This window comes from Columba livia, chromosome 3, assembly GCF_036013475.1.
Source record: "Columba livia isolate bColLiv1 breed racing homer chromosome 3, bColLiv1.pat.W.v2, whole genome shotgun sequence".
In the NCBI taxonomy this organism is placed as follows: Eukaryota; Metazoa; Chordata; class Aves; order Columbiformes; family Columbidae; genus Columba; species Columba livia.
In genome coordinates this window covers 75,090,547-75,103,820 of record NC_088604.1, presented here as the reverse complement: position 1 = coordinate 75,103,820, position 13,274 = coordinate 75,090,547, and the positions used below count along the sequence as shown (strand labels likewise).

The 13,274-nt window shown below is 37.4% G+C and overlaps 1 protein-coding gene across 6 annotated transcripts in view; it reads right to left on the bottom strand.

The window, feature by feature from the left end:
- Positions 1 to 13,274, bottom strand: part of SMOC2 (SPARC related modular calcium binding 2) — a 143,010-nt gene that overhangs the window by 63,133 nt on the left and 66,603 nt on the right. For 3 of the 6 annotated variants that reach the window (XM_021296190.2, XM_065057682.1, XM_065057681.1), the window contains exons 6-7: positions 9,316 to 9,366; positions 8,478 to 8,552 (exon numbers count right to left, since the gene is read on the bottom strand). In XM_021296190.2, coding sequence (XP_021151865.1) covers positions 8,478 to 8,552; positions 9,316 to 9,366 — 126 coding nt within the window. Of the gene's footprint in view, positions 1 to 8,477; positions 8,553 to 9,315; positions 9,400 to 13,274 lie in introns of all 6 variants that reach the window. The other 3 variants (XM_013369084.3, XM_065057680.1, XM_021296189.2) reach the window with 1 other exon arrangement.

Below are 13,274 nucleotides of genomic sequence, written 5' to 3'. Positions count from 1 at the left end.
AAGGGAATATTTTGCCATGACTGTTTTTGGCCTTTTTAAAAACACTTATTACTCAGTTATTGGAAAGGTGCACAGTTGGTCATTTGACTTAACCTCATGGAATAAAGAGAAAACTGTTTTTCTCAGAAGAGTCTAGTCTGTCTTACAAAACCAGAAAAATCTTGCCAGAACAGCTCACTGAATGACTTTACATGAAATTAAGAGCAAAACTTAAAGTTTTGGTATTCTTAATGTTATAATTTTCAGGAGTTTTTATCACCTCATAGATTAAGACTTGAGGAGTTCTTAACCTTGAAAAATGTAGGAGAGAGTTTGGTGGGTATCCTGGAATAACTTTCTTCACCACGTATATTCCAAACAGAGTTTCTTATTGTTCAAGAACATAACCAACAGTTTACTAAAGTTTTGAAAATGTAAGTGTCAGAGCTCTCTGACATTGCAGCTATTTCTTTCATTATGTAATACATTTTTTTACTGTCTCAACCTCAAGACTAGTATTGGATTCTTAGTATTTCAGAAAACAAAAAACAAACAAAACAAAACAAAAAAACACAAACACAAACAAACAAAACAAAACAAAGCACGCACACACACACACACACACCAAAAAAAAAAAAACACACCAAAAAAAACCCACAAGACAATTGTTTAGATGCTGGTTTGCAAATTTAGATGCCTAATTCTATATGTTTACTCTTGACCTGGGCCTCTTGCTCAAGCAAGTGCATCAAAATCGAGAAAAATGTTGCCTTTACTGTCTTGACAAAGATATGCAAAGGTTACTGTCTCTCTTCATTGCTTTTAGGGTTGTTGGCTGGGGACAGAGCAGAGAAGAGAAGGCATCTCTGCAATGAAGGAACATGGACATTTTCTCCTAAATCTCGGGTCATTGGGATGATGATGGAAGGCCTGTCAGCTCATACTGTTGACCCTGCTGGACTTAAAATTGTCTACAAAATTTGGAAGAACTTTCTTGTATATACCACCCAGCAATCATAGTATAGCCATAGCCAGATCCAGACTATCTTGACTGGAAGATTTATCTATTTCCCAGAAACATTATGCCTTTAGATATAATCCAGTCTGATATATTTCTGTGCATTAACGTGATTTATGTGATTATTTTTTTTGCATCTGTCATTACAATATAAACTGTTAGCCTGACATTCCTCTTAGGATTTATGAAGCTTATTGATGCTTTTATGATCATGCAATCTGATGTCTGGTAAACTGTAGAAAGCTACAGGTAGGTGGGGGAGTGTGTGTCTAAAAACCAAAGGAGAACTTCAGGCAGGACTGTTGTGTCATTTACTTGCTGCAGAAAGTAATGTGATATAATTAAAAGGTTCAGGAAAGATTACTATCTTTTGGCATCAGATTTTAACACATGTAGTAAAACAGGAATTATCAACATTGAATAAAACAGATCTTTTCTTGTTGGGTGTTTTTTTATTTTATTATATCTTCTTCCCCCCCCCCCCCCCCCCGGCAGTGGGCGTCCAATTAAACTCTGGAACATCCTGAGCATAAAGAACATTAATTGGATGTAAAACAGAACTCTTCTTTTTTTAATCGTTTAGGACGGAAGGATCTTCCCTTGTAGTGGGAGGAAAAAATCTAGAAATGTCAGCGCTTGATCTTTATAAAGGTTTTAAACTAATATGTAAAATTAAAATGAAGATAAATGAAAATGTTTGTGAAAAGGATTATTAAAGATAGGACAGCACTATAATAACCATGATCCAGCAGCCTGTAAATTAAGAATATGTCATAATACACAAGGACTGTGGGGAGGTCTGGAAAGTTTTATCTTCTTGGAAGAGGCTGAAAGAACTGAAAGAAAACTTTAATTTTCCTTTACCAATTTAGGATAGGATAGGCAAGGCAAGGCAAGTAAAGGCAAGGTAAAGAAATGTATAACTGGGAACATGCAACTGGATCTTATTTTTTTCTTGCTAGCTTACACATCTTCAGCTACACGTAATTTATCTTCAATGAATATAAAAAGCAACATCTGAAAAATGCAACAATTAATGAGAATAAATACAAAGTCACCGAGCTGTTACTCATGTTTCTGTCTGTAAGTTACTCATTTTCCTATGCTTAGAGAGGAATTGCTATTAGAATTGATGTCATTGGGCTGACACACGTCTCATACATTTCTTTCCTTTGAAAGAAAATGTAAGAAGGTGACCTTCTGGAATGATAAATGCACAGGGATCCCACTGAACTATTGCCTCTGAGAAACACAATGAAGCAATCTAACAAAACAGAAATCTCACTGACAGCCAACATAGTTTCCACGTGGGAAAAACTCATATGTAAACATGCTTTAAAGCAGTTGGATGACAAGGCCATAAAACTGCATTCAAATCTTAGAATGTCACTGTCATGTTAGTCTGTCTCACTGGCAGACTTTGCCAACAGATTCAGACTATATGGACAGATAAATTCAAGCAGCTATTTGATACATATATAGACACATAATTGCTAGTTTCATTATCACATTAAATTCTCTATTTTAGTCTGTTAAGAATTTATTCACAGTAGACATTATACTAACTGTTTTGATTTGCATTTGCAGGCAGTCTATATATACTGCACTACCTTATGTGCACTTCAGTGTTCTACCAGATCGTGTTTTGAGAATGAAACTCCTGTGGGATCAAACACTCTGAGGTTCATTGATAAAGTCTTTTAACAGATTTTTTAAGCCTTGAAATGGATGCTCTGTAGTAAAATGGCAGCAATAAAATATTACTCTGTTGTGTCAGAAAATTAAATAAAAAACTACATGGTCCTTTCATGTGCCCACAGCCAAAGCCAAAAATGAAACTGAAGATGGTTCCACTTTACCAGAATATCCAGGCACACTGGCTGAAATGTGGGCACACTTCAAGTCACTAAAGCCATGATTTGGGGAGACAATGAATTATGATTTAGCATTCTTCATTCTGGATGAAAAAAAAATCATAATCACATTAACCACTGCTTTTTGCATAGATGTGTTAAGAATTTTGACAGCTTGACCCTGCCTCAGCAGGCTTTATGCCAGGGTAAGGTTCCCTCTGGGACAATCCTATTTTATATTAGATCATGTAGGACTTGTCCTCTAGAACCTGCTTAAAGTATATAACCATGAAGCTAGCAGAAAGCATGAAAACTGGCACAAACACTACATCACATGTCTGTGCCTGATCCAGGTCAATCGTGAACTACTGGATAAATTAGTAGCAGGTAGTCAGAGCATGAATAGTTGTTCAGCCACTGTCTGGGAGTTCTGCCACTGACTGCCAGGGGCCCTGAATTTCTACCCACTCATTTCATGTGTTCAAAATTTAGCACATGAATCAAAGTTCAGTAAAGTATAATACAAAGAAATGCAACGATTTTTTCCTGTCTTCTATTTTGTCAGTTATACCAGAGTGCCAACAAAAGAAACACAAATTTTTCAACCACTTTACAATGTTAATTAAATAAATTACACAACCGATCAATGAACACATAAATCATTATTGCTAATAAAGCCATATTATTAAATCTTTAGGAAACAGAATACAGAAGTATTAACAATAAGAGAATACAACTGAATAGTAAATCCATGAAACTGTACTGTGTCTTAGTCAATGATACATTATTTAACCCTGGCTATTTTAACTTGAATTATGTTGTCACCAGAATCTCTAAAGACCTTAAGAACATATGTAAGACTATGAATGACTTTCTGCTTCCTGCATTTGCAAAATTAGTTAAATTTTATACTGATTATTATTTCTTCTCATTTGTGTGGTGTACAGATTGTACTTAGAAATTACTCAGTACTTTAAGAATTTTTTTGAACAGTAACAATATTATCAATTAAAGTCACCCTATTTATTTTTAATGAAAATACTCCCATGACCGGCTATTAGAAAAATATGCCTCTTAAATTCAAGCCAACAAAATGAATTCTAAGCTTCATCGGCCATGGTGAATAGGATTAAACTACCCTTCCTTAGCCTATACTCGAACTCAGAAAACGGCATACATCTCCTGACAAATGTCATACTTGGTTTCAAAGTATCCAAAAGGGATATAAGCTGCTGGTAGAGCAGATGTAGCAAGGAGAAATTAAGAGATCTGTGGTCCAACCTGAGCTCTCCTCAGGGAACTGTATATTCCCTGTTAGGTGATGGGAAAATATATGTACTGTCATGTAGTGTTCTCCACCCACAACAAGGCTGCACCTAGCCCTGAAGCTACAGTAACTAGCAACTGCTGAGGACATAGTCCAAAATATCTAGTTTCTTCAAGGTAAAAAACCTTTTGTCCTCTCGTCTTCACAAAATGCAAAAGCTCCAAAAGACTACTATCTGATTTTTTCAATTGATACTGGGGTGAGATTAAGTTCGTCTAAAGCACAGGTGCCTTCACAGGCTAGAGATTTAAATGAGTTGCCACACTCAGTGAGGTCGGGTTATCTAGTTAGCTGGCCACGTGCGAGTGTTGGCTCTACGATGAGGTGGGATGCTCTCTAGTCCACACTGACTGCACCTCCACAAACTACAGCAGGTGTTTAGACACCGCGTTCACATACAGACAGCAGCATGTAGGCAGCTACCTTTTGATGTCTTATTCAGAACCCATATAGTCCCATGTTCAGTGTTTTTAATGCATTTCTGCTTATTTTTGCTAGCTGTTGCTGTAATTCTTATTTTTGTCAGTCTGGTGCAGCAAAACCACAATATTTCACGTGAAATTGTGGCAGTTGCACTCACCCCCCCGCCCCCCAAGAACCTGTGTGAAGGTTGTACATCCCCCTCTCCTTCAATGAGGCAGTTAGTGGCTCTTTTGTGAGACCCCCAAATCAGTTGACCGGGGTCATTAGGAGAGGAGGGGGAGTGCTGAGAAGCTTCTGGAATGCCCACAGCCAGATCTGATCAGACTATAAAATGGGGTTCCTGACAAAGATTCTTTTTGTGTGGTCTTCTCGGAGCTGCAGGTCTGCTGAGCCAAGAGTCCTCCCCTTAGACTGGGACGCCATCTAAGGAAACATCCCAGGATTGGAAGCTCCTCACCTCATCGTTTGAATGAGTGATAATCTATGTCCTTGCCGCATCAGGCAAGTGTAATTTCTTACCAAACTCAGGCAAGTGTAAGTCCTTGCCTAGCCAGGCAAGTGTAATCCTTGCCGGACAGGCAAGTGTAGTCCTTGTTAGACAAGGAAGTGTAAGTCCTTGACTAATACAGGCGAGTTTAGTATCGTGGAGTCAGAGAGCTCTGGCTTGTTTCTTGTGGGTGCATGCATGCACACTGTGGATCCCCATTATTCTTGTTTTGCTGCACCCCAATAATCTCCTCAACTGATATACAAACTTGTATTTTATGTTAACGGAGTGCTAATTAATTATATAAACCCTGTTTCTAGTTGGCTTATTGGCTGTACTTTTCCGGTCACAATAAAGTCTGTTTTGGGCTTTTTTGTCCGCCTAAAACTGACTTTGGGGTCCCTCCGTGACAGAAATGGAGAAAGAAATGAGGAGTGCAGGGGTAAAAAAGTCCAGAAGAAACAAAAAATTCTTAAAATATCTGCAAAGGCACCAAGACATATGTATAAAACATAATCTCAGCAAACTCTATGTCCTTTTAGCAACCAGATGCATATTTTTTTCTAATTCTGGAAAGAAAAAGTATTTTAAAAATCATTGAAAATCATCTTCAACATATAAAAATGGCTAAACTGGAGATTTTTTTACTCAACTACACCACTCTAAACAGAGCTATTGTTACATGACTCAATGTTAATGGGCTTTTGCCAGCAGTAACATCTTGTCACTGAAAGCTAAAAGGTTAAATACCACTATGCAAATGCCTTCAGTGAGCAGCGAAGGCATATTTCGCTGAACCAACAAAAAGAATATGCACCCAAAGTCATTACAGAGCACAGATATGTAATCTAGTAATTTCATGCCCTGCATCCGTAAGTCTCTCAAACGCCACTACGCTGTGCTAAACTAATTTAAGAGGATTTAATCAAATGAAAGCACTGGATAACTAATATAAACTAGAATTTCCTGAGTTATTATTTTCTGCCTTCCAAAACTGAAAAGCTGATTTTATGCATTAATTGTAAGTGGCAGGTCTCCTGAAGAGACTGATTTCTCAGGTCAAGAGAAGTTTCTTTATGATCATGGAATATTAAGACATATTTAGGTAAAAAATAGAAAAAATAAAAGCAATACAGACTAAAATAGTCAGCCTTTATGTAGGATATTTGGAGTTTGCCTGAAATATTTAGCATTATTATTTTTCTTTAGTTATTTTCTACAAACAAGGCTAGGTCACACTGTTATTTGCACCTGAAGAATTTCTTTGGAAGCACTTAAGTAACTGTAGAATGGAAAAGGAAAATTTAGTCCATTATCAATAAATTGGGTTTCATCTTCTGTTTTATAAACACAGCTCACATGCAGACATGAATTCTCCTCATTTTTCTGAGACAAATACATTTCAATAAGCTTTCTGGTGTTTGTATTACCAAGTCTGAATCAGAGTTTGCTAAGTAAACTGAGTAAAGAAGACATTTGTATTTATCCCTTAAATTGAAGTCTAGGTGTCCAAAGGTGGTTAGTTTACAGACCAGTGGATTCAGTCATGACATCCTTCCTATTCTGCACATGTAGAAACCCCAAGTTTTCTCTGTGGATGTTCCCAACAGTCTTGGCATCACTCTGAGAGATAATAAGGGGAAAATCTAACCTGGTTCTTTCAAGACATTAAAAGACCTTTTTACTGAGTATTAGTGAGGTTCAGACATCAAAATAACTTGTAAATCTACAGTGACTGACACACATTATAGTTTTGGAGTCTGGAAGCAAGAAACTGCCTGGCACAACTGGTGAAGATACTGTTTTTAGCACCTAGATTTATCTGGATTGATTATGTCATACTACCTATACAAAAGGAGTTATAGCAGAGAGCAGTAGTCCCTTCAGGTGCATCAGGTATGTCTACAAATTAAAGTCTGTCTGGTTACATAGTGTCTGCCGACTTATTTCTGCTAGTCTGGGTATGGCCCCATAGACGGCAGTATGTGGTAGTCTTTCAGAAATCCCCTGTACATCCCCTGCACATCCCCTGAAATCCCCTGTACATCCACTGTGCAGTTGTGAGTAAGTCCCGTTGTTAGCAAATCCAACACAATTGTGCTTTTGATGTTAAATGGGCTAGCAATCATAGGACAGCTAGACTATGCTTCTGCTTTCTCTTCTTTTGTAAATATGTCTTTAGGTGGATGGGACATTACAAGCTCCCAGTAATAAACCCACCTTTCCTTTGGTGTTTTTCTAATTTGTGTGTGTGCATGTGTGTGTGTGTGTAAGCTTTGGCTTCCAGCAACTGCATTGCAAACTTAAGAATTCTTGCTTTAAATCTAGTCTCTAGCACTCTAAAAAATAAATAAACACTCCTAAAAGTGACATATTTCTATAGATATATTTTACACAACAGAAATCCCAAAGGAATTCTTTCTAACAATGACTAAAGAAATGACAGAATAAATCTCTAGCATGGAAAATGTTTGCTTCAAACTCTTGTCTTCACTCTGTTTAAGGTCCTTTCCTTAAGTCCCTACTGGAGCATCAAGGAGAGGAAAAAAATATTAATGATTTTTGCTTTGGTGTTAACAATAGTTCATATAAAGGAATCTGTAAAACTCTCAGTAAGGCCACGTTTGTCTTTCTTATGGTGATTGCTTGTCTTTTTAAATCCTTTTGGGCCTCAACTGCGTAAAATACTTAAAGCACAGTACTTAATGCAAAGTACAATGTCAGTTTCCACTGGATCTGAAGTGTGCTTTTGGGTGATTTACTGAGTCATAGCCTGTATCACTAATGTTTCCTTTTAAATTAAACATTTTTCCAGAGAAAAAGAAACCAGAATACCTAAGAAGATTCTCTAAAATTTATCCCACTGGAAGGAAGGAACAGGAAGGCATCAAATTTTATAGTCTTCCAGAGCACTAAATTTATCTGAATATTTTAAAGCATTCAGTCTTGGGACATTCACCTGACATTCCTAGTGCAGGTTTAAAAAGCTCAATTCTGAAGAGTGGTGAAAAAAAAGGAAAGCTAAAATTCAGTCTGTAAATAACAAGTGAGCGATGTAGCAAAAAGCGGGTAACACTGTCTTTCCAATTTCCTGTTGACTTACAACTGGTTTCTGATGGGAGTTTGTTTCTTTTCAGTTTTGCAACCAAACAGGTTAACCCACACTGTCATTTTCCAAGCACCTCTTGCTATGCATCACCCAAAAAAAACCAAACCAAGCCAAACCAAAACAAAAAAAACCCCTACATAACAAAGATGCAGATAATTAAAGAGGATGCAAAAAAAAAAAAGTGAGATCCATCCATCCACTTAAATGCCTTCAGTCTTAACAAGGCTTAATGCATGTCTTCATGGGAGCTTTGCAAAGTAAGAACAACATAAGTTTCTTACCTGAGCTTTTATTGGTTTTGTTCTGTCTACTCTTTACTTGCTCAGTCCATAAGGTAGGATAACGAGAAGCTATATCTAGAAAAAAAAATTGTGAATGGTAATTTTTTTTTTTTTAAATAACTAGTGGTTGAATAGTAAGAGGCTGGCTTTAAAGATACATGTATCTAAAAATAAAAGGTCACATTGGTTTGTATTAGGACAGTTAAAACCTTTATTCATGCAAAGGCATGAATAGTTCCTTCCTTATCCCATTCATACAAAAGGCTAAAATAAATACTTTTAGACTAAAATTATACTTAATCAGAATAAAAATATTCCAGTGAGGACTCAAAATACGTAATAAAGGCAGATCAGATTTTGTGAGATTTGCAGTGAGTGGTAAGGCAGCTGTAATACAGGACTATCTTCGCATGTAGGCCTTGAGCTTTCCATTTATAGAACACTAAATTTCCCCAAAGGCAAATAAGCCTAACAAAATGTCAACCTTAAGACTACTAGGCAATATGCCAAGGACAGAATTTACCCTTTAACTTCCTCATTTTTAACCTGCGCTCTGGCTCAAGTTTAAAATCTGTCTCTGTCCAAGTAGTGACAACTGAAATTGCTAATGTTGGAATCCATAGCTACAATGCCATCTCAAAACTATCACATGAAAATCATTCCTTGTAAAGACTTTGTTGTGTTTGCTGTCTTTATCTGGAAAAACCTACAGATGCTTTCAATTTCTTGCTACTGCCACAACAGTTGCTCCTAACTCTAAGGTAGCATTTGACATTGTCGTGTATGGTCCATACTGCATAGTTCAATTCCAGACTGTTAAATTCATGTTGATGCTCACCTTCTTCATCACCTTGGGGCTGAGTCTCCAGTGCAGGAGCTGAGGCATCATCTGAATTCAGAATGGAAAAGATTTGCAAGGAGACTACAATTATGAGAGTAAGCTAAATAAGTGTACATACATGATTGATACTAATGATTTGCACATAGCCCCGGCCGATAAACAAACAATAAATTAAACATTATTTATAGGTACTACACAGCACAGGTATATTACATCATCACACTATGAACTATAAATGTATGGATTTTGAGATTATGGCTGATGAAATGATTGCAGTGTCTTTGATGATTTATGAGCAGGTAGCTCCCTGGAAAATAATTTTTCATTTTTAATGCTGCACACCAATACTTATAGATTGTAACTGATGAAATGAGCATTTCTGAAGAAGTAATTAGATGCATGTGTAGAAGGGTTAAGAGCTGTGGAAGCAAAAGCAGTCCAGGGTGAATTAATGACTGCAGGCATTTTGACACCTTAAAATAAAAGTTTCTTTCAGCACAGCAGGATCTATTTAACAGTCAGCTGATTTTATAAGCAAAATTCAGAGATTAGAGAACTAGAATATTGTTTGCATAATTCTTATCCTCCAGTCAGCCACCTCCATCCATCCACTACCAATCACTGCTGCAAGAAAAGAGGGAGGAAAATTTACAGAAATGATAAGAGGATGTGGGTCATATTAGATTCAGTAAAACATAGTGGAAGTAGTGCTGGAAAAGAAAAGTTCAATATGAAAAATTATTTAAGTTAACATTCTGTGAGAAAGAGAGGTACCCAAAGATCCATCTTTTCTTTATTACATTTTTGTTATTTTAAATTGTTTCAGTTATTGAGTAAATATGACCTAGCAGGCCTTGCTAGTACATATTTTCAAGTCGTTGCTGTTTCTTGTAGCATGGAGCCTATGCCAAGATGAAGAACATCCCACAATAAACAGCATCTTCTGTGCAAGGGTTGTATTAGCATTTCTTGCAGCTTCACAGCTGGATCTCAGACCAACATAGTTTCCAGATTGTTTCTTAGCATTTTGATGGAAGGTAGAACTGAAGGTTACTGAGAAACTTCCTCTTGCATTTAGCCCTACAAGGGTAACACTGAGCAGCAGCTTTCAGGCTGACACGCTGCCTGTTTCTATTTCTTCTTGCTACTGCAATTCAGAACAGCATCCTCCTGTTCTCTTTGTTGTCACCATCACATGGGGTTTTTTTGTAAATCTGCATTGTTTTCATGCAAATCATACAGAGGATTTGGAGACACTCTCACCTTCCTTTCTGGAGGCCAAAGCATATTTCACAGCAAATAAAGATACCAAGCAAATACTGATAGCAAGTAAAAACAAACTTGCAGCCATGGAACACTAACCTCCATGCTTTTCACAGAACCAAAGAAATAGCAGTAGAAACTTATTCTCACTGCAAAATGTTTTAACCAAAGGATAATGAGACCTATTTCAAGAATGTTCATTCTTCATGTCCACGCAAAGGCAGGATACTTTGTTCTAATGCCATTACAAACTGTCACTTCTCATTAGTATTGCTGGTATTTTTGTAATGTCCTCTGAGTGGTGAATAAGACTATCAATTAATTTCAGAGATGCCATCAAGTATCCTAGTGTACTGAGAATCAAGATTTACATTTAGACCATCAACAAACATGTGATTCAGAGAACCCAGAATTTCAGAGGGTAGCTTAAGGTAGGTAAGTATTATCAACACCCCAGCCAGAAACTTGGTTTAGGGTTTAAATGACATTTTTCTAATCATCTTTTGGTACAAAATTTCAGTTTGTGACACATTTGATCTTACGTTATTGCCTGAAATTCAGATATAATGCTGCAACTTTAGCAACTATCAGCCCAATCAAAATTGAACTTTGGTCAAGCAGCATTTAAAAGAGTTCATAATTTATTTTTTTTTTCATTCAACAGATGTTTCATGCTTGAATCATAGAACTGGCCTCAGGTCCCGTCCCAACCAAAAGAAAGAAAGAGGTCTGCATTTGGTCATCAGTGAACCAAACTTTTGGTACAGGATATCTGTATAATCTAAAAGATATTAACTACACTTCAGGACTGGAGGAGATACAACAGCTCCTGAACTTAATCTGCAGGAAAATGCCCACATTAAATTTCTGTTTGCACTCTGTCAGCTACATTGTATTTTCAGAAAAACCTTTTGTGTTAGGAACGATGAGGCATGTGCCATTCCAGTAGAGAGTCACAGTAGAGAGTCACAGCCAAGGAGCAGTTCATCTTCAAGTTATTTAGATTTCTTACAGGTAAATTGCATAGGTCTTCCTGGCTGGCACATGCATACCAGTCCATACGTGCATACATTTAAACAGAAACCATTCTGCTTGCTGTCAGAGTTCAGTTACCAAGATCATAGCCCTGCGGTCAGCTAAGAATTAGAAAAAAAGGGATGTGATCCCATCTCTAACACCTGTGCTTTTCAGATGGTCTGAATATTTCCCTTGGATAGAGGAGGGAACTGTAGGGCCAGGGAAGACACTTTAGGAAATACCTTTCAAGCTTTATTCCTGTTCAGTTCAATATGTAAACCTGCAAACATGCAAACAGACCTCCTGACCCCCAAATCTGCAGCTGGAAATTTTCTTTCAATATTGGAATACCCAGAGAAAGTGAGGTGCACTACTGCAACAGATATGGCCTGCCAGGTTGTCATCTTCTGTGAGCAGAGTCCTCAAGACCACACTTGAAGGTCCAGAGCATGTCTTCTGCAGCAGTGATAATGGTGTGAACCTGCCTGAGGTTGCTGGATTACAATACAGGCAGGTACCCCCATCCAGGCGCCCCCTGTGTCCACAGGAACATGCAGAGCAAAGATGAGCAGCTAGCTTTATGATTATTTCAAAACCTACTGCTGTGCTCTTTCAAGCTGAGCAATAAGATACTTTTTACTACACTGTGAAGTCAAAGCACAGCTCTTTAATTCAAACAGCTGACCCTGTTCACTACTCTGTGATGGTCTCTAAAGAGATTGTGATGTCTCTGACAACATAACTTCATTTAAAGCATGAGTCCGGCTGGAAGAAGGGTGAGGAAGTTAGCAGCGTCTGAAAGGAGCTAGGACCACCTGGGAACCAGGTCAGTGGCCCTTCGTGCTGAAGAATAAAATCAGGGCCTCAGTAAAGTGCAACCGTATCATTTTAGACATGAATACATGTGATGAGAAGAGACACTTGATTAATTATGATTGTTCATTCCAGGTTCAGCGTCTCAGCCACCACAGTCACGAACAAAAATAGAGGATTCCAGACAGGTTTTATATATGGAGTATTTCACTCAGTTCAAAGCTGAAAATGAAAGTTTATTTAAATGTTGGGCATATCACAATGCTGCAGAAGTTCCTGTGAAAAAATATTTCAATTATATTTACAGTGGACCAAACAGATAGCATGAACTAACATCAATATAAGGAACTTCTTTAAAATTCATTTATGCCAGTGTAACTAAAAGCAACACTTACTATGTTATTGTCAGCTGGATTTAAAATTATTTTAAGCTCTTGGAGAGTGTAAGCTTTAATTTTGCTTAAAGCACAGACATCTCTCTCGTTTGCATCTACCAGCTATGCTGGAGTCATATCAGATTTTGTCCTGCCAACAAGATATAAAGCACGATCTATCTCTAACAATAACAACCATCTGGCCATGAATGTAAGCCATCAAATGAATTAATCACAATACAGAGCAAAGTGCTGGGTCCAAGATGACTCAAGAACTGATTACTATGGAAATAAAGTGAGAACCACAGTTCCCGAGATTTTGGAACTGCAGAATGCTGTCTTTATCAAACAGACGAAATAATCTGTCCTCTAGGGCAAGAAAACCGTATGGGAAAATGTTTCAGAGTATAGCTACGGGAAGAAAAGTTATTTTCCAAACAGTACAGAATAGCAAACTCTGTGGGGCTGAGACAAGAAAAATATAATGTC